General features: G+C 48.4%; 1 protein-coding gene across 5 annotated transcripts; it reads right to left on the bottom strand.

Annotated features, from left to right (window-relative positions):
- Nucleotides 1-3,778: 3,778 nt before the first annotated feature.
- Nucleotides 3,779-21,327, bottom strand: wizb (WIZ zinc finger b; the record flags this gene model as incomplete). 5 transcript variants are annotated; one of them, XM_079282169.1, is made up of 17 exons in its annotated part: nucleotides 3,779-4,146; nucleotides 6,119-6,517; nucleotides 6,904-7,060; nucleotides 7,912-8,215; nucleotides 10,158-10,369; nucleotides 10,456-11,001; nucleotides 11,182-11,691; nucleotides 11,781-12,227; nucleotides 12,303-12,866; nucleotides 13,212-13,364; nucleotides 15,369-15,764; nucleotides 16,472-16,912; nucleotides 17,873-19,465; nucleotides 19,548-19,690; nucleotides 20,643-20,718; nucleotides 20,946-21,138; nucleotides 21,229-21,327. In XM_079282169.1, the coding sequence occupies 17 exons, from the start codon at nucleotides 21,325-21,327 to the stop codon at nucleotides 3,981-3,983; spliced, it is 6,399 nt and encodes a 2,132-aa protein (XP_079138295.1). In that variant the 3' UTR covers nucleotides 3,779-3,980. The 5 variants fall into 5 exon arrangements, with proteins under 5 accessions (XP_079138295.1, XP_079138297.1, XP_079138296.1 ...); XM_079282171.1 differs by having other exon boundaries at nucleotides 7,912-8,167; XM_079282170.1 differs by having other exon boundaries at nucleotides 12,303-12,845.
- Between the last annotated feature and the right edge of the window lie 150 nt (nucleotides 21,328-21,477).

Here is a 21,477-nt window from a genome sequence, read left to right as displayed (position 1 = left end):
CGCCGAAGACGTGAGCTTGCCAGCTGCCAGAGAGATGGTGGAATGTATGATTGGGGAGAAAGAAGCAAACAAGTTGGACATGATCCCGGTGTCCAACAACACTGTGTCGCTGCATCGATGCTTTGTCCGAAGACATCCTGGCTACATTAGTCGCTCATTAATTGTAAATTAAATGTGATAATCTGCCTCTGAGCCTGTGCGTGTGTCCTCGCATCCGTATTGCTCTTTAAAAGTGACGCCTTGTGTCACTGAAAGTTATTGAAACTTTGTTGCAGTGTTTCAGGGCGTTTTCACACCTTCAGTTCATTTGCTTTGTTCTGATTCAGGGATTAATATGATACAATGTTGCAGTTGCTCCTTTGTTCGGTTTGTGTTCACACTGCAACATTTAACAGCGGACTAAATCTTGTAAACAAATGCCACGCGCGAGCAAACTGTTCTCTCATTGGTCCGATTCTTATGCGGCTATGAAGGCTTAAAAGGCTCTGTTGCTTCTTTTTTTTTTTATTATTAAGGGGGGTGGGGGTGGGGGGGGTGCGCGAACCCAGTCGGGATGTAGAAGGGGGTGCGCGGCCTAAAAAGTTTGGGAACCGCTGCAATACTGCATCCTCTCCTTGGAATCCAAGGGAGTTATTTATTTACAGAACAAAATAACTGTTCTGTAATCGATGCCATCTGTGTCTCACTGCTAAATATTAGAGTTACTGTCGATTTTATTGTACTGTCTTTGATTGCGGCCTTGGTCTGGATTCAGAGCCCTTTGATGTCTGTGTATTGGCAGGTATACGTCGGGGTGGGACAGCTGCAGCTGCACCAGCATGGTGCAATCTTTCTCCTTTTGTCCAAAATATACACCTATTCACAGTGCAACTCCCCTCTAATGGGGATTGCTCTGCACAAATGAATGAACCAAGATTTTTAGATTTTTTTCAAAGCTACACAATAGATGTATTTTTGCAGATGTTGCAGCGCGATGAGGACCGCCTGGCTGTATTTGGGGAGGTCTTGAACTCTGTTCTTGTGGAGCCTCTTTGCTCGTCCCCGCACTGTTATCTCAGTCAGTTTCCCATCACTTAATGAACTGAGGGGGAACGCGATCCACACAGATGTTTTCAGACAGCATTGTCCACATGGATGAGTGTGGGAGCTGCATGTCCAAGTAAAACAAACAGCACTTTAGGCTCCAGCATCTACACAAGCTGTGCTCCGGATTTAAGTGTATTCTCACAGGAAATATAGGCCACTATATCGACGCGCTATATATCGTTAGTCCACTGACATTGATCAATGAGGACTGAAAGTTACAAGGCCTTAGCAATTTACCGGTAACGTAGCATCTTAAAACATACACTGATGTGCATCCACTTTAGCAGAACTCATTAACTTCATCATTGATCGGAAATATCGCTTTTGCTCAGGTTATTGAGAATTGATTTTGGAAAGGGTTTCAGAGTCAGGGGATTGCTTTCATAAACCATGAAGGAAAGTCATTAAAGTCTTTCTAGTTCATTTGCGTCTGCTGTGAGCGAGCGCTCTTAAAAAGGAGTCTGCAGTTCCCATCAGCTGCACGGTGCTTTTTAGCATCTTCCAGCTCATTTGTTGTGGTTTTTCCGTCCCGCATGCTTTACTGTTGAGAGACGGCCAAAATTAGCAGCTATAGCCTGGTGAACATGGTGGAGGAATTTAGCAGCTAAATAGACATATTGTATTGTTTAGCTGAGATCAAAAGAGAGTGAACACTGCACTCACATAGCGGTTCTTCTGCTCTGCCTCAGACGAAAGCATCAGCTTTCCAATCTGAGGTGGTGAAAAAGGCTGCCAGCAGTATACAGAACCGGTAATGGTGTGTACAAAGCCATGTCAATCTGTGAACAGGGGGTGAAGAACAGAAGATGGAATAAAGTTACGGCCTAGTCATCCGTGGAGACCACACACATCTGTAGTCAGAGACATCAAACAGACGTTTCTGTATTTGTTGATTTTAGTGAGGCTTTTAAGTCCAGATGAAAAGGCTCTCGGATTCAAGTGTAATGCTGCTCTTAACCTGCGGATCACAGGTTTCCTGTCCAACAGACGACAAGCACAGGTGCTCCACAAGGTACCAGTTTAGCACCTTTGTTTCTTTTGCTGACGATATGACGCTCGTTGGCCGAGTCTGTGAGGAGGGCGTTGAAACTATGTATCCCAACCTGAAATGAATGTAGGTCAAACCAAAAGAGCAACACACGAGACAACAGTGATTGATGGCCTTCTGTGGTTCAAAGAAAATACTTTGTATGTGCATCTCCTTAGAAAGTTAAACCTGCATTATCTGATCGTTTTGAACACTTGGGGGCGGCGGAAACAAGTTGAACATTGGTTTGATAGAAGGTTGTAACCTGACTTGCCAAATTACATTCTCCTTTTAGCTCCGCTTTGGTCTCCACCAACTGTGTCCGTCTGCCGTTTGGTGTTGGGACAGTTTACAGGGTGTTTATCGGAGTAGTTTACACAATGTCATTGGATCTATTGTAGTACGTTATAGATAGAAAAATATTTAATTTGCAGCTTTAAATCATTTTGAAATTATTAAGCATACTTGAAAAACTATTTTCTCAGTCATGTGGTGTTGAAACCTGATCGGATACAGGAAAACAGAAGAATGAATAATAGATGGTAAAATAAAAATAGAAGCAAACCATAGGTGCAATTATAGTGCCTTGCAAAAGTACACGCCGTCCGGGTGTTTTTCCTGTTGTGTTGCATTACAACCTGGAATTTACGTGGATGTTTTTGTGACTTCTGCAGCTGCACTTTCTCTTTCTCTCTTCTGTTTTAAGTCCAAACTAAACATCTAATTACAGTGTGACTGAAGCCATTGGATTTTTATTTGGATTTTATGTAGTGGCTCCACACAAAATAGTCAAAATTGGGGAAGTGAAATGAAACAAAAAACAAAAAATCTAAGACATAAAGCCCAGGTCTGTGGAGCATAGAGCTTAAAGTGGTCCTAAGGCTCATTCAGGGTTATCTTTGGGCTCTTTGTTGCCTCCATGATTAAGCCCCCCCCCCCTCTAAATCCCAGGTTGTAATGCAATGAAATAGGAAAAACACTTTTACAAGGCACTGTAAGTGAGCGATATAAATGTTTTTCATGTTGTAAGTGACCTTCTGTTATCAGCTGTCAAAATGTGTCTTTAACGAACTAAAACTTGCATTCAGCTCCTCGATGTAATCCATCAACAGTTTCTTATAACTACCTTCATGGAAACAATCTCCTCACAATGTCCATTCAGCAGCTGCTCTGGAGCTTTCAGTCATATCACATGATCTTCATCAGCAAACTAAAGTTCAGTTGGTTTACATTTCAGTTTGTTTCTGAGCACTTTGAGGACTTCTCATGCATGTTGGGTTAGATTGTTTTGTCAACCTCTGTTTCCAGGGGAGTGAAGCTGTAAACTCTGACTCGAGGCCTTTTAAAGTCATTGTTGTTTTGTTCTAGATTACTTTACTCTATTAACTGTATTGTTGTTTTTTTATATGCATGCCATGTTATTAAGGCAGAGACAATTTCCACATTGTGGTCAATTAAGTTCCTAACTAACTTCTGTTTTTCCTATCCATCTAAGGCTGTGTTCAAGCTTGGAATCAACCATGTAACCAACATAAAGATGCTATTGTACCTCCCCCTAGTGGCCAGAAAAGCATTACAACTGAAGACAATCGACAAATCGGACCAGCGTGCAAAGACGCGCTCTCATGTTCCAATGAAGGAGACAATTCAGTTTCTGAAATTGAAATCACATTTATTGTTTGTTCTTTGAGTTGATTCACTTAAAACCCTTTTGTGTACAGTACGTTTCTTTCCTCAACTGCATCTTTTTCTTCTTCATCGCCAACGTCGTCGTCTTTTCTCTCTCTCTCACACACACACACACACACACACACAAGCTGAGTCTTCTTCAGGTAATCTTAAAGGGAACTCCAATGCACGGTGTCTGCTACCACTTGTGAAGGGGTCCCCTTGTGAAGGCCCTGCGTATTAGAGTCCTGCCGTACCAGGACGTGACCATCGCATTCCAAAACACTGTCCTCGCATTCAGCCGCTCGCCGGCTCCCGAACCCGCGACACTCTTCTCCAGCACCAAAGTTTCAGCTTCGGAGAGACTAAAAATAAAAAATACTCGAAAGATTCACCTTGCAGGACTGCAAATACAGAAATGTACAGAGCAATAAAAAATACAGAGCATCAAAAAGGTTGAAATCAAATCACGATAGAGGAATTAAGATCACTTACTTTTTTCTTTTAACTACCTCGCTAATAGAACTGCTGATGGCTCTACTAGCGTCAGCAGTTTCTTAAGTACATGTAGTTATATAGTATGCATCTATACTCCATAAAAGGGTCTGGGGGGGGGGGGGGGGGGGCATAGTTAGGATCGCCAGCCTACATGGACACCTTTAGGTATTGCTTCAGTTCTGAGTCGCTATGAACGCACTCTGAAGCAATGTTCGAAAAGAAACAGACGCAGAGGTCCGACGTGTTTCTGGTGTTCGGACTGGGCGCTTCTCAAGAGCCCTGTTTGGTTCGTGTTTACTTGCAATCCTCTAAACCCCGCAGTATCGCCAGGAGTCCCGCGAAGCGGCTCCGGGGGCCCGAGTCGTCTTTTCTCCGGCGTGTGCGCGTTAGCGCATGCGCAACACCGCCGGCTGGTTCAGTCCGTCGTGGAGGAACTCGGGGGAACTCGATGGCTGTGCAGAGTTTCCTCCACCACCAGGTCCAATGTAAACAGCTTTTACAGAGGCAAGACAAGGAAGTAAACTGACTCTTTGGCACATCCCAACACACGATGACGGATGCATTTCAAGTCGTGACTAGACCACGCACAGACAGCCTCACACATGTAGTCCACTTGGACCTAAGGAGAGGCGCTTTCCTATCAGCGGGTTAACGTCAGTCTCTCTCTTTAAACCGGGAGACAAATGCACATCTGCTATGTATGGACACAAACATACAAACTAACACACACACACACACACACATTGTGTGCACCAGTGTAAAAGTGCACCGCTGACCTATTTTCAAACATTCCAAAGTTCTACTTTAGCTTTAGAATGACTTAGCTTACCACATTCAGATGCATAATAATTAATAAATAAGAGCTTGGGTTAAATGTAAAAAGGCAGGAAGAGAAAGGGCAACACTGTGAATGGAAAAAAAACTTCAAAAAGTGTAACCTTGGCCCTGCTTCTCAATAATAAAATAAAAAAGCTACTACCTGCTGAAAGCAGCGGCCCGTGGAGCCGTGACATCATGAAATGGTACAGTAACACGGGGCGTATGTTTGATTGTGTGCATATAAGGTTTCAATAGGTGCTTTTTACGATACATTCAAGCAAAATGTATATTTTGGGAAAGAGAATTACATTATAAAGCCAACAAGGGGGAGTTTCCCTTTTTGGGTGTGCTTCCATTTCTGGCTCCTTTAACCAATTGGAATTCGTCTTTTAGTCAAATCCCGCCCATTTTTGAAATGGGCGTTTCAGTAAGTGCCGAGTGACAATGTCACTGTTGAAAGTGCCCGTTTGAACACTTAGTGTTACCACATGTTTGACGTCTCCACCAGGCGAGGCTGCCGTGATTATAAATGTCATTTAATCTCAGTCGGGACCTTTAGGTGAGAAGGCCGGCGCAACCGGCGTGCTGATAGAAATGGTCAAAGTCTGTTCATACAAGGAAATGGGGGACGAAACTGTAGCAGACAGGAGGGTTGAAGGGCTACATTAACCCCTAAATCCCCAGGTGACTGGGAGGAGAGATGTACAGCAAAGGTCTGCGTCAACACCTGGACATTCAATAGAAACAAGGCAATCACAAAACACTAGTTCATCTCTCCTCATACTTGCCAAACTCGCGGATGAGCCAGGAGAGCTTCGTTCCCCTGGTAACGGGACTTAGTAACAGTCCAGAAAGCTGCTTCAAAAGGTGCTTGGGGCTCAGAGGGCTCTTTGGAGGGGAAACGATCCTCTCTCAACACTTTGTGAAGGCCGAAAGGAAAGAAGCGGATGGACGAAGAGATATTTTTTTTAAAAGGGAAAAAGAAAAGGGTTTAAATGACAGCGATGAGTTTGAGCTTACACTGTCTGGGTGGGGAGGGGGATAGAAGCTGGAGATAGGGTGGGCTGCTCCTCCGAGACAGTTACAATCTCTGTGGCAGTGACCGGCGGAGCACACTCGGCCACCGGAGGCGTGGTGGAGCGGCCGTCGGGAGGCGCGTCGCGGGTCAGGGTGGAGGCGTGGGCAGGCGTGGTGGAGGTGGTACTGGAGGTAGAGGTGGAGGCCGGGGGAGAGGCTTGGACAGGGACCGGGGCCGCGGCGTCGACCGGGGCCGCGGCGTCGACCGGGGCCGGGGGTTCGGCGGGGGCCGCATTGGGCGCGGGGGCCTTGTTGTAGTTCATCTTGAGGATGTGCTGCTGGAGGTGCCGGATCCAGTCCTCCTGCACCGACAGCGGGCCGTGAAACTCCACCTCGCAGAATCTGATAAAAAAAAAAAAAACACATTAAAGATGGAATTATGCAGAGACAAGTCATCTGCATATTCTGTTGCTGCAGCAACGTTTTTCACACAAAGAAGCCAAATACAAACTGACGGTGTTAAACTCAGCACCTCCCTCGGGAGCAGACGATTCTGTTAGAACTTTTGTACTGCAGTCATATCAGAACTTAAGCACTCATTGATGATGCCTGAAAATCCCAAATGATTCAGGATTCTCAATATAGCTCATTAACCGCTACAAGTGGAGTGCTGCTCAGCAGGGGATGGGGATGGGGATTACGGGACTATTTAAAACTTAGCCCGACAGTTCTATTAATGCTACTGTCCCTAAAATGTCAAATGCTAAACACACACAGGTTTCACTCACCGGCATTTCAGGGTGTAGAACTTGCCCACCAGTTTGACCAGTGGGTAGGAGGGCGGTTTGGGCACCAGGGCGGGGACGGTGCCTGTGCGGGGGGGTTTGGGAGGACTCTCCGTTCCGTCTGGGAACGACGGGTGTTTCAAGGGCCGCCGCTCATAACCTTAGCAAGAGGAGGATGGGGGGAAAAACAGGGTCGGTGCAAAGTTGTGCTGAGCCACAACACTTGTATGTCACTATTTTTGTCTTTTAGGGGTTGTTTGTTTAGTTAAACCCAGCTGACTTAAAAACTGCAGTAATTCTCTCTTTTCTTATTTAATTTTGGACTTCCAAGGTTAATTTCTGAACAACAATTCGTCAAAACATCACTACTTTTCAAAGAAATAAAATAAATAAAGCAAGGAAATTCAATGTCAAAAAATAAGATAAAAGGCAACTCACTGCCTCACTGAGAACAAAGGCTAGCGCAGTACTGTGGCTTATTTACTTCCCCTGATGGAACACCTCATTTTCTGTGTTGTTTTTTTTCTTTTATCATAACAGACTTTTCTTTGCCTTGCATCTAATGTATCCCAAATTTAACTCTAATATTGCGTATTTGCACTCGGCCCCCTTTTTATCGACAGCTAGCTGCGCCGCGAGGCGGTACTTAGACACAGCGGTGCTTCAAACGCCAACATTCTGATGTTCAGCAGACCAAATGCCTGTAAAAGCACCGTCATTCCCATAAGCCTCAGTTTTACCATGTTTAGTGTGTTAGCATGCTAACGTTTGCTAATTAGCACTAAACACAATTAGCACTGAGATATTTCGGTCTGGGACAACTGACGTAACGCTAAAGCGCGGCTAATTGCGGCCAACCAACGTGACACAAGGTCAGTAGTCTAATTGTTAAAATAGTTTTCTCAGAGGCCTACCAAGCCCAGCACTACCTAGAAACGTACAGAATTGGGTAAATGGCACATGCAGGCATATGCCATGGGAACCAAACCATATGCTGCATCCCTGACGTACCTCTGGGCAGGCGGACGTTAAGCTCACTGCGCGCCACCTGTGCTTGGAGCGGGAGGCCGCCGGCGAGCCGCGAGGGGCTGGAACTGCTGTGGCCGGGCCTGAACAGAGCATGGCGGTTGGGACCGGCTTCCCCCTCGGCGGTTCTGGAAGAGCCCTGGCTGACCTCGCGGCTCAGCCCGGCCCGCACCAGGCTTACAGCCAATGAAGACGACCACTGGGAGGAGGAGGAGGAGGAGGAGGAGGAAGAGGAGGCCTTCTGTGATGAGATGGGGAGGATATGATCAGAATCCGTTGAGCTGCTCTTCTGGAAGAGGAACAGAGATGGGTTTGTTAATCAGCATGATGTCAAACAAGAGACACTTGTCCTGCCATGTCCTGTTGTAATTACCATGATAATAAATTAAACATAACTAGTTATACCAATCAGGTCATTATGAGGCCAAATAATGCGTATAATAGCAACTCTATCAATACACTCTGTTTCATATAACATTGACAGCATTTATTATCATATGAGCTGATCGATACCCCTCTCAGAGAAATGAAGAAACTGCCAGCAGCTAACTAGCCTAGCATAAAGACGACCACATACCAGCACTTTAAAAGCTCACTAATTGACACGTTTGTTTCTCTCTTTCTTGTTTAATTAGTACAAACACAGAACGGTAAATGTTGTGGTTTTACGGGGGATTCTGTGCTGGACCATTTCTTGGTTGGTGCAGCGGCTTACGAGCTAAGCTAACTTTGTAAATTTAGCTGACCGGCTGCAGCGTCCCTTTTTACCGTACAGACAGCAGCGTGATGGCAATAAATGCCAAAATATTCCTTTAATTTGAAGCCCCGACGCACTTTGAAGCCCCGACGCACAGAGCAGTCCACCCACACAGGTGTTTTCACTCATTTCCTGATTCGACCTGATTGATGTGCCTCTTGCTTTCCTGTCAATCCTGTTCAACCTTCTTATTGGTCTTTGAAGAGTTCGTCGATGTCACACAATTCCCAGCATAGCTCCACCCCTCTTCATAGCTCCACCCCTCTTCCCCCTGACCCAGAGGTCTAATCAGCTGCAATTAAAAACACCTGAGGCCAATGCAATCACTGAGCATCTAGATGAATTGAAGGGAACATTTTTATACATTTGGGTACAATTAACAATATTTTGAAATGTTTCATATTTTCTCGATTTCTCTTTTGGTCCATATAATGTCAGTTAATAGTGAAATAATGCCCAACAATTCCCTGAAGCCCAATACGAGTCTTCAGATTAATTACTTACACATTCATTAAATAATTAATTAAAACCCCAAATATTAGGTTTGCTACCACAAAGACAGTAGCATGAGCCACTGGAACTGGGGGGGTGTTTCGTTTTTAGTTGTTTTTTTGCCTGAAAGATGATGCCAATTAATTAATTACCAAAATAGTTGCTGATTAATTTTCTGTTGATTGGCTAATCAATTAATGGTCTACATGGTCGGCCTATTTTAAATCATGCATTTAAATCAGCAGCACGGAACAACACGCGCTGCTTCGGTGGGTTCGTTCCTCCCTTTACAGTAATGATTACAAGGACGTTTAAAAGGTGATCCGTTCTGTATGTGTGTCACATCACAGCTCGGGGAAAAAGGTGTGACAGTGACGCAAATGCACCAGAAACTAATTCAGGAGGGAAAGAAAGCAAAGGGAGAGAAAAAAAGCCCTGTACGTTTTCTCCTATCAACAGCATGCCATCATTTATCTGAGGATGAAACATAAGCTGCCAGGCACCCTGGTTACTATGGCAACTATCAAGTCAGTTGTTCTGGCATCCGTCCGCACAGTGATTTCTGGCGGGTGACGAGACACAGGGTCTACAGTAAGCTGTTAAGACAACACGTCTCTGAAGCTTTCCAAGACACAAAATGTCTGTCGCGCCACCAGCTGAGGAGCGTTAGATCTCGGAGCGAGGCGCCTATTCAAAGACGCTGGGAGGAAAGAGAGCGTGTCAGAGGAGTAGCACAGAAGGTTGTGATCAGAAGGTTGTGTTGTATCGCCGCCGCTGAGCTTTGTGGGAGGTTCTTCTTCTGAAATGTTACATCTTTTCTCAGAGAAAGAGAAGAAGAAAAAACAAACTCGCAACAAAACACTTCGCTGAAGTGTGAGAGGAAAAAAAAATCTGTGAGCGTGCTCGGTGAATAAAAACACCTGCGCTGACCCGAGTTGTCACGCTCAAATGAATCACCAGCAGCTGGGCTGCCTCTGCTCACCTTCTTGAGTGTGGAGCGGTTGCCCTGCATGTAGCTGCGATGCATCTCCAGCACCTTCTGCGGCCTGCTGCGCATCCAGGCGCTGAGCGTCTCGATGGGGGATCCATTCACGCACCACTCCGTCACGCCGAACTGCCTCAGGTGGGCTCGCGCGTGGCTGGCCAGGGCCTTGCGGTTCTCGAAGTAGAAGCCGCACAGCTCGCAACTGGGATCTGAAAATTGCGGGAAAAGGGATGAGAGATCGTCTTTCAAAGAATACAATCAGTACGGGGTGGGGGGGGGACAACCACTAACTCACCCTGGTGTCCGTGTTTGTCTGGGGAAGGTTTTCTTTTGAAGGAGAAATCATGTGGCAGCGGTGAGAAAGCCTTGAGCTGATGTGGCGGTGACTTGGCGGTCTCCACTGGCTGGGCCTCTTCAGACAGAGGCCTCTTCCCCAGTGGGGAGAGTCTGAAGAACTTCCCCGGTGGCGGGGTAGCAGACGTGGACCCCAGGCCCTGCTTGTGGAGCCTGGACCCCGACTGCAACAAGCTGAGCGGAGACTTGCGGAACTTGGAGGACTGGTAGCCTGAAACACCCAAACCCTCTGTGTAATCCCACAGGGGACTGCTGGCCCCCTGGGTCGACTCCTTCTTCACTCCCTGGTGAGAGGAGGGGCCCACCCCTCTCTTGTGCATGACCTCCCTCAGGGTGTCGATGGGCGAGCCGTTGACCGTCCACTCGGTGATGCCCATCTGGCGCAGGTGGGAGCGGGCGTGGCTGGAGAGGCCTTTGCGGTTCTCGAAGTACTCCCCGCAGAACTCGCAGCGAATATCTCTTGTGGGCTCCACTTCATGGGCCATGACTACGGAAAGACCGGAGGGAGAAAGTCAACGGAACAAGAAAGTAAGTAGAAATCAAAAGAAGAGTAAGAGAGCACTAAAACACAAACATTACTGGGAAATAAGTACGTTTCCCAAAATGTAGAACAGTTCCTGTAGATTTGCTAAATTAACCCTGGAGACAAACATAGGATCCAAGTTACCCAAGTTGAGGGGGAACACACTGTCAGAGCTCCAAGTGCAGTTGAGAGCTTCGCCGGAGAAGCCGGCAGATCTCCCCGCGGTTCCTGGCGCGGTGACCTCCAGCTGCACCGGCTCAGGTTTCAGCTTGAGAATCAGCCCGCTGGCGGACGTCGGTGGAGCCGAGCTCGATTTAGACGGCGTGGACTGTGGGGGACTGGAGGGGCGGGCAAAGGCGAAGGGTAGGTGGCTGAGGAGGGTGGCAGAGGGAGAGGAGGAAGAAGAGGTGGGCAGAGGCGAACGAGGGGGTCCCGGAGAGGACCGGGGTGGGGTTTTGAGAGGTTTTAGAGGAAGAGCACAAGGCAGGCCCCGCCTTGTGATGATCTCCCTCAGGGTGTCGATGGGCGAGCCGTTGACCGTCCACTCGGTGATGCCCATCTGGCGCAGGTGGGAGCGGGCGTGGCTGGAGAGGCCTTTGCGGTTCTCGAAGTACTCCCCGCAGAACTCGCAGCCTATTTCCTTCGGAGGTTCACCTAGAAGTTGAAAGAAGTGAACCGAAATGTGTTAAAACGGAAGCCTAACACCTCATCTGGAAACATCAACCGCGTGAAACAACACTCACTGTGTGGAAGGGCCATGAGCTCGCCACTACTGAGGCGGAAGACCCTCATGGAGGAGGACTTGTGACGCTTGGCGGGTGGGCCCAGCAGAGACGGGGCAGAGGAAGAGGTAGCTCTGGGCGTGGACCCGCCGCCGGCTGTAGTCACCTTGCAGAGGAGGGAGGAAGAGGAAGAGAGGCTGAGCAGGGAGCGCTTTGGGCCGGAAAGCGTGGTGGCGAGGCCCCGCGGCCTTGCGCGGCCGTCGAGCCGCAGCGCGCCGGCTTTGTGCTTGAAGTCGTCCGTGTCGATGAGCTGGTTCAGCAGGTCGATGGGTGAGCCCTTGGATTCGGAGTACTCCACTCCAAAGTGCCGCAGGTGGGCCCGCGCGTGGCTGGACAAACCTTTCCGAGTCTCGAACCAGGCGCCGCACAGCTGACAGACGATGTCCTTGTTGGGGTCCACCTCCAGTGCTGCACGTGAGGAAGAAATAACCAGACTTAGACAACAAACGTAAGAACTTTTCACGATGTTCCAGAGACACTTACTGAGGTTGAGAGGAGCGTCATTCTCCTGCGGTGCCCAGGTGGGTTTGGTCGTGACGTTGGCAGAGAGGTTAGAGGTCAAGCCTTTCATTCCCCCGGCCTTGTGCTCAAGGGAGCGCAAGGGGGAAGACACGGGCAGCAGAGAGGATATAGGGGCTTTCCTCACAACGGAGGACGGGGAGCCGGAGTGAGGCAGAGCCGGTGAAGCACCGGGGGAAGCTGACGGCGTGGAGGAAGAAGAGGGTGGCACTGCTTTCGCCGCTTTGGCCAGGATGGAGAGGGGAATGGCTTTCTCGTCTAAGTCCATGTCTCCTAGCTCCTCATCCTTCTGAGGGACAGAGGCGTTCTTGGCGGACAGGGGCTCCGGAAGAGATATCTGGCCGCCCGCGTGGCGCTCCTTGGCTATTTGGTAGAGGAGGTTGATCGGCGCCCCGCTGCTCTCCGAGACGACGATGCCCAGCTGGCGCAGGTGAGAGCAGGCGTGGCTGGACAGCCCGCGCCTGGTCTCGAACTGGGCTCCGCACACCTCGCACTTCAAATCGTGGACTGCGAACGAGGCCAGAACAGCTGGTGAGACATCGAACAAGCCTTATTTCATTATTTCAATGCAATTGATAAAGACACAAAGTTGGCAAAGTAAGAGCAGGTGGCTCGGCTTCCTTCAGAGGCCGTGGAGATCCCTAGTCTTCAGGAACACTTGCCAAGTGCTGGAGGAGCTCTCATTAGCTCCTAACATACATTTGTCTACCTCTGCAGATTCCCCCGGGGACAACCCTCAACTCAACGCTGACCTAGGGTCAGTTTACAAGCTCCCCGCTGACAGCCACAGCAAAGCTCTGCTATAGCAAATCCAATCCCCCTGTCAACACTTTAGGGTCAGCGTTCCCGGGGTTTTTTTTCCCTCTCCCTCACCCTTGGAGTCTGCATCCTCCCCGGGAGAGAGGCCGTCTGAGCCCACGCTGCACCGGCCGGCTTTCTGTGTCCGGCTTGAGCTCAGATCATCCAGTGCTGGACACTGGGGCTCCTCCTCGTCCTCATCATCCTCAGCTGCTTCCTCCTCCTCACCTAAAACATTACAGACAATAAGAATAAGACAAAAAATATAGTACCGTTATAAGTAGACTACAGGGCACAAGAGAAGAAATGCAATGTTAATTAGGCCTATTAAGCGACTGGGATAATAACTATTGTAATAAAGGGTGTCTGACATTTAATTTCTATGCTTCTAAAATAAGTCAGCCTTTGAAAGCTTATTAATACATTTAAAAGACGCAGTCAGAGCAGGAAAACCTCCTCAGCTCATTGCCTATGTAGCAGCTCTTGTAATAATAGCGCATTATAACGTCTATACTGCGAGGAGGTGCACGTGAAAAAGAAATCAAAAAATGAATCCCTGTCAAAAAAAAAAGAAAAGGGGGAAAAAAGTAATAATTGCACTACTGTATGGAACAAACATGGCAGTCTCGGTTCCCCCCGCAGTCAGACATTCCTGGGACAAATAGAAAAGTGCCATTTTATGCGACAAAATCGCGTAAATCAGGAGGAGACGCGGAGACAGACAATGCTTTTTGTCTGGTGGGCGGCTCTGCGCTTGTCAGTTCATCTCCTGCCTGTAAAAGAGCGATGTGACACCTCGGAGCGCAGCGTTATAACACCGTCTATTATAACGGAGACAATGCCACGCAATCAGCAGAGTATTTATTTAAAAACGGATCAAAGTAGCAACCACGCTAACTTGACTTTGTATCCATTCAAGGCGGAGTGACACGAGCGAGCTGATACTTCCAAGTCAAAAAAAAAGAAAAGAAAAAAAGAAAAAGTGATACTTCGATTATACTTCGTTGATCCGGATAAGTTGGAATACTGGCTTACAAAGTTACCATGTTTCCTGGGTAATCTCGCACGCAGTTGATTACAAAAAACATGCACAAATGCGTGCACTTGAAAGCACAGCGTGTCCTCTATCAAAAATCAAAGCAAAGTAAAATGGCGAGGATTGGGCAACTGTAGGTAATTTTACAGATCCTGCAGCATTGGAAATACTGGACGTCATCCCAGACGTGCACAATCAAAAAGAGAAAGGAATCCACGGACGTTACGGAAACACAAACTGTAACAACAAGACCACAACAGCCCCAAAATCTTCACTATTTATCCGCGCGTGCAAAAAAACGGGAAACAACCCGAAACAATAACAATGACCCGCTTTGTGAGCTATTTGACACCCGTGTCATGGGCTACCTGCCTGCATGGCTGCGCGCGACATTGGTTTTCTATACATAAGTATCGCATGATAATGAGGAGTTCTTTCCTTTTTTTTTTTTTTAATGGCTGAACGTCTGGCTACGATGTGACAAGAGGATGCAGCGCGAGACGCGCGGCGCCGTATACGCAGCCGTGCGATCCATAAGGGGCACGCGGGTGCTCGGGAATTTCAGCGCGCGGTACTCACCGGTCCGCAACCGCAGTGCATCGGACTCCCCGGCAGCCTACGCCAGACAGTTTTTTTTCCGCTATTGTTTGGGTCTACGGGGAGGTGGAAGCAGCCATTTTGCCCCCATACGCACCGCTAAGCTAAGGCGTGACCAATCGAGTGGAGGCGGAGGTTGGGATGAAATGCACCGAGTGCCACATCAACCACGGGGTATCAGTGACTGCTCTCTCTCTTACACACACACACGCTCTCTATCTCTCTCTTTCTCTCTCTCTCTCTCTCTCTCTCTCTGTTGAGGCTGGTTTTCTCCACAGCCACCATCCTGATTCAAACACTTCACACATTGCACAGTGGTGTCACCCGGGTCAAGGCCTTTTTTTATTCAGAGGTTAAAAAAGCAAACAGGCAGATGCACTTAAAACAACAACATCTAAACTCAACATTACTCACTGCTCTATGGATTTGTAACAGTCTCCATGAACCCTCCAGGCATCATTACTGGGGTGACATACCCCGCGTTTAAAGTTCAAAGCGCCAGATCACCAGAATAACTATCAAACGCATCAGCATCCAGCAGGATAAGTCAGGTGCTTTACGAGCCTACTTTTAAGGATGGATCAATAGTGACTACTTACCTCCACTCTCTTCTACTCCGTCCTCCTCCTTCAAGCGTTGAGGAGATGCTGAGGGCGGCGCATCCGGAACGGCCACGCTCTCGCTTGTGTCCCCCTCCAACTTTACCTCAACGATTCCCTCCCCTTCCTCCTCCATCTCCTTCTCCTCTTCTTCTTCCTCCTCCTCCTCCTCCGAGTAGGTGCTCCGGGGGGGAGCCGTGGGGATCGTAAGGTCGGGCCTGCTGGAGAACAGCTCCCTCAGGATGTGGATTGGCGAGATGGTGACGTCCCAGTTGGTGATGCCGAAGTCGCGGAGGTGGGCCCTGGCGTGGCTGGACAGGCCGGCCCGGGTGTCGAAGCCGGCGCTGCAGAACTCGCAGTGCATCACGCTGAATGTCTCCGGGTCGAAGTTGGCAACTGTGTGTGTGTGTGTGTGTGGGGGGGGGGGGGGGCAACATGTTTAGACATATGACAGAATGTGCAGTGCAGCTGTAAGCTGACTGGTCCAACAGCTATTGGACCAGTTGGATAAATTGCCATGCGATTTTGTACAGACAATCATGGTCCCCTGAAGATGAATCCTGCTGACTTTAGTGATCCCCTGACTTGTCCTCTAGCTCCAACAGATTGTTAAAATGTTGTCATTTTGAGTGAAATGTCTCAACAAATACCGGATAGATTCATGTTCCCCACAGGATATATTAAAATCCCTTTGATGACCGCATACCTCTTTAGATGACTTTGATGACAAGCTGTACTTTTTGTTTCGTGCTAATTCGCAAATATTAGCACGTTAAGCTTAAACGGTAAGCATTAAACCTTTTCATTTCTCCAGTTTTCATCTTGCGACCCCTCAGATTTATGACCCTTGCTTCGTCAGGTTGGGAACCACTGCTTTATGTTAACGTAACCACTTGTAAAAGCAGTTCACAATGAAGTGCTCCCAGCTGGTAACCAGAAATTAGATTTATCGAGAGAGAGGAATCCACAAAGCAACGACCGCATGGCTCACGTCGGGGTCATTGTGTCAAGCATGTATTAAAACAAAGACAACATAAACCGACTGTCTGGGCTTTAGAATCTCTACACAACCTATAGCGAGATACACGCCGCAAGCCGCTGACCTTTTTTCTTCTTCTTCTGATAGGAGAACTTCCTCTCAATCGCATTGACTTCCTCGGGGGATATGAAGTGACGCACATTGTAGCTGACGCCCACTCGGTTCAGGTGGCCCCTCACGTGATTGGCGAGCCCGATGCCATTATGAAATCGATCGGGGCAGTAGGGGCACTTCCTCTCCACACTCTTGAGCACTTCCGAGTCCTCATCGATCTCGTCCGGGTCTTCATCCAAGAACCCTTCCGACAGGAGACGTCGCACGTGCTCCTCGTCAATGTCAATGTCGTCTTCTTCGCTGTCAGTTTCCGCGGGAACAGCGGTAACCCGGTTACTCCGCCTCAGAAAGAAAACCTTTCCATCTTTCTCCACCTCCAGCTTGTCTTCCTCCGTCACACACATCTCAGGGAGGAGCGAAAATGTGGTGCTCTGCTGTGCTGAGCAGTCCTCTATCAAGATAAAACAATTTAAAAATCAATTCTGAATAAACGGACGAATCCTATTTAAATTTAACCAAAATGTTTCCCTTAAATACCACATGTGAAACTTAGGTTTTGGGTGAGTCTTAAAGTCTGTCTGGCCTAAGTCACTATATCAATTGTTTATATTCAGTGTAGTAATCAGATTATTGCCCAGTTTTTGCATTAATCTGATTAGTCTTTCAGGTAAAGGGATTACAGATAACGATGCTAACAGAGCTAGATTTCTGCTACAGAAATGTGATAATTCATACGAACCCACAAACAGCTTTTTTAAAGGGTTATGTACTAGAAAAGCTACTTGTTGGTGTAACAAACAGTTGCCGTACACATCCAGCAGTCACGGAGCAACGTTAGCATTCATTTGTAGTCGTGTTCAGTCCTCCTAGCAAATGTAAGTCCAATATTCACTCGACTTTTAGCTCTGTTTTTGGTCTCCACCAACTCCGAATGGAAAATCTGGCTTTTTAGCAGCTAAATGCTCCACTATGTTAAACAAGCTAATCGCTAACGTTTTACCGTCAGCTGTTTGGTGTTGGGCAGGGAGCGTACAGTAGGTTTTCAAAGCTGAGGTCTAGAAATGACACGATGTGAGCGGTTAGAGTGAATCGAAAAATCGTGAGCCGTAAAGTGAAAGCGATTAGCTTAAAGATGCTAAAATGCTCCGCAGAGCTACGGTGAACTGCAGATTGAGTGGATTTTTCTCATGGTCATTTGTTGCATTGTTTATGAGAAACAAAATATTATGGCCAGCTTTAATATTTTCTGTATGATCAGGTTTTCAGCACAATTACAAAAACAAAGCTATGAGCAAGCAGAAATCCGATGGATGTCTTATCCAATTTGAGAATATCGATATACGACTTGGGTGACATAATAATTTAGCATTAGCATTAGCATTGGAGTCTTTAGTCTGACATTGAGTCTCACCTGTGCTGGACCGTGCTCTGGTGTGCGGTTTCCCTCCAACAGTTGAGTTGGCGTCTCGTTGGGAACACTCAGTGTCGAGCTCTGTGCTCTGCTCTTCTTCTTCTTCTTCTTCACTCCCAGTCAGCTTGTCATCCTCCAGAAACTTGGCCAGATCAGTCCAAGTCTTCCCTCTTCTGCTGAATCTCCTGTTCCCAACGCACTTGAAGACCACCTGGCTCGCAGGGCGAGCTGCAGCACCTTCTGGCGTCGCGCCGCCCTCAGAAGCAGCGGCTCCTTGTTGGCTCTCGCCTCGAGTTGCATCGTGCGAGGATCCAGATCCAGACCCAGAGAGACGGTCAGAATCGAGGCTGGGTTTTGATATACGAGCGCCCATGTCGGACCTCCAACGCTGGCCAGTCTCATCAGCCAGCGCCCCACTGATGGAGACCTGCGCCGGGTGAACAAGTTTCTGGTGTTCCCTCATTACAGTTTGACTGGAGGTCAGGAAGGCACAATGACCACAGGCCAGGGAAGTTGATGCCAAACTCGATAGTGGACTAGGGGACGGGGGGGCAGCCTGGCGAGCGGGTTTTTTTCTGTTGTGGGTCTTGGTGTGATTGGCCAGTGCCTGGGAGGTTCTTGTGCTGAAGTTACACTTGGTGCAGACGAAGCGGCGGCGGCAGGCGGAAACACCTCGGGCCGGAGCCGGACTTCGAACTGAATTTGGAGGAGCGGCGTCCGAGTCGAGAACTGCTGCGTCTGGTGTTGAAACCGGGGCCGGGGAAAGTGGCGGAGATGTTTCTGGGTCTGGCGTTTTGCCCACATCTCGCATAATAGCCCCGTCCGACATTGTATGCTCCACCGTCTTACCGTCGAACTTCTGAATCTCTCCCGCCTTCCCGTTTCCGTTCAGTTTCTCAATCTCCTCCAAGATCTTTAGACGAGACTCCTGGTGCCTCCTGTGGTGGTCGGCCAGTGCGAGCCGATTTGTCAGGTTCCATCCGCACTCAACACACCGAAATCGGCCGCCCTTTCCCAAACGCCTGCCGCCGGCCGCGTCACTCTGACAGTGCTCCACTATGTGCTCCTGCAGGTGGGCCTGCTTCTTGAAGTAAATGCTACATTCCACGCAGGTGAAGATTTCTTTACCCGGCTCTTCTTCCTCTTCTTCATTGTCCCCTTTCCCTCCAAACTTCATCGGCTCCTCCACTGCTGCCTCTCCGAAGCCAGCCTCCTCAAAACCGTACACCCCTGCACCTCCATCGAGCTGTGCCGTCTCAGTGGTTTGAGATTTTTGAGCAGTCGGCCGTTTGCCGGCCTCAGGCGATGTGCGCTTTAAGGTGCCAAGTCCGGAGAAGGGCCTGAGCAGCACCCTCTTCTTGCGGCACCGCTGAATGAATGTGCAATGAGCCCAGGGGGCGGGAGGGGGACTGTCGGGGTCCGAGTCTCCTGGGAAGGTATACACATCCCTCTCAAGCTCCTTGGTTTCTTTTCCCTTGGGCCTCTTCTCTCCCTCGCTATGGCCCACCTCCATCTCCTCCATTTGGCAACCGTCCTTTGGTTTTCCTTTGGACAGAAACAGCTCGGATACATTCCACGTGTCGCTGTCTGCCACTGCGAAGAGAAAACGGAGGAGTTATGAATGGACGCTCTCAAGTGTGCAGGCAGCTCTGTGTTTCGTCCTTATGTTACTCACAGTCTGTTGGGCCGAGCAGCGGCGTATTTGGCTCTTCTGTCTTTGTGCTCTCGTGGTCGCCGGCGTGCCCCGCCACAGCAGTAGACCAGTCTGTCTCGCCATGCAAGTGCTGCAGTTTTTCAGGTTCATCTTCACTATGAAGCCTGAGCCGCGTCGGAAAGGGGAAAAGAGTTACATGACATCTCTAACAAGGGAAAGCAGCATCTCTGCCTGAAACAAGTCAAAATGACAGACCATGTGCGAGCTCTTATTTCTCATCTGTCTATTTGTTGGCTATAAAATATAAAGAATTCTCTAATTCTAGCTTCTTAAATGTAATTACTTTCTGGTTTCTTTACTCCTCTGTGACGGTAAACTGAATATCTTTGAGTTGTGGACAAAACAAGGCTTTTGAGGACGTCGTCTTGGGCTTTGGGAACGTTTTTTTCAACTATTTTATAGACTAAAATACTAATCGATCAATCAAATCATAAAATAGACATCGAACGACAACCAAAACAATCGTTAGTTGCAGCTCTGCAGTGATACACAATTACTTTGTATAAATTGATAACAAGAGAAAATCAGAAAAGATCATTTAGAACGAAAGTTCTTATTTACTTGAGAAAATACTTCTGTCAATTATTAAGTTCACACAACAGCATACAAGGCCATGTGGTTATTTCATATATACACTACTTATTTATTGAGTTGCCAGAAAACACAAGTTGTGACATACGTTGTCGTGATAGAAGATTTTCGGCCAATATTCAAACAGACCCTCAAGTCTGGAAAACAGAGCTATATTATACAGTATGGGCCTGCATACAAGATTACATGGCAGGTTTCCTGGGGAAACAGTCTTCACTTCCTTGCCGAGAGTGTTAAAGCCAGTTAGCTTAGCTTAGCTTAGCACGAAGACTGGAAACAAGAGACACTACGATGCAAATATCCCAACGATCTGCCTTTTGTGATGTCTTTCTCTCTCTCTCTCTCTCTCTCTGTGTGTCTGGATGTTTTTCCTGAACTAAACCAGCCGGCATTCCTCCTCCTCCTCCTCCTCCTCCTCCTCCTCCTCCTCCTCCTCCTCCTCCTCCTCCTCCTCCTCCTCCTCACCTGAGTCCAGAAGAAGGGGATCCCGGGCTGTGAGCAGCCAGACCGTGAGGGTTAGAAAAGTGCTGTAGCTCCTCTTCTGACACATGACAGCACACAAAACACACAACCACATCAACATCAACCCACAGTTACAGTCCGCAGATATCAAAGATACACTGACATCTGACTACATGCTCACTGAATCAACAATGAGAACAATCAGGTGTGTGGGGGGTGTGTGTGTGGGGGGCAACAATGGCATCATGTATTTAGCTGCTACTTGTAATCACGACTGGTCCCAGTAGGTAATAAGCCATGTGTTACCATCCTGTGTTTCTCTCTCGGAGTCAGAGTCCCAGCTTAGGGAGGAAGGAAAGGCTGAGGACCTGCATCTCCTCTGGGCGCTCCTCCCTGGGTCTGCGCTGGGCCCGGACCCGGGGCCCTCATCTCCGGCCCGCGCCACCCGAGAGCGTTTGGCAGACATCGGGCCGTCCCTCACATTTGGAGAGCATGAGGACTAGAGGGCGATAATAATAAAACCAAACATGTAGTTTGACGGCAGGAATGGCGGCGACGAACGATGGCGAGGCCCGATGGGGTCTCTTACCTGCAAGGTGCATTCGAGGGAGGCGGGGTTTTGTGCTGAAGTGGAGGGTGCGGGCCCATAGCTGGTCCCTGGGGTTAGGGGTCGCCCCTCTGGCTCCATGGTCCCCCCCCCCCCCACCCCTCCCCCCAGAGAGCAGTATGGAGTCCCACTGGTGACCAGTCGTCCTACATTGTGCAGCCTCCTCTTCCTCTGGAACACACACACACACACCAAACCAGATAAAAGTTTCTCACCACTCACCCTTTATAC

Source organism: Melanostigma gelatinosum (assembly GCF_949748355.1).
Source record: "Melanostigma gelatinosum genome assembly, chromosome: 13".
NCBI classification, from domain to species: domain Eukaryota; kingdom Metazoa; phylum Chordata; class Actinopteri; order Perciformes; family Zoarcidae; genus Melanostigma; species Melanostigma gelatinosum.
The sequence above is the reverse complement of the archived record's forward strand: the minus strand, read 5'-3'. Positions and strand labels throughout refer to the sequence as shown.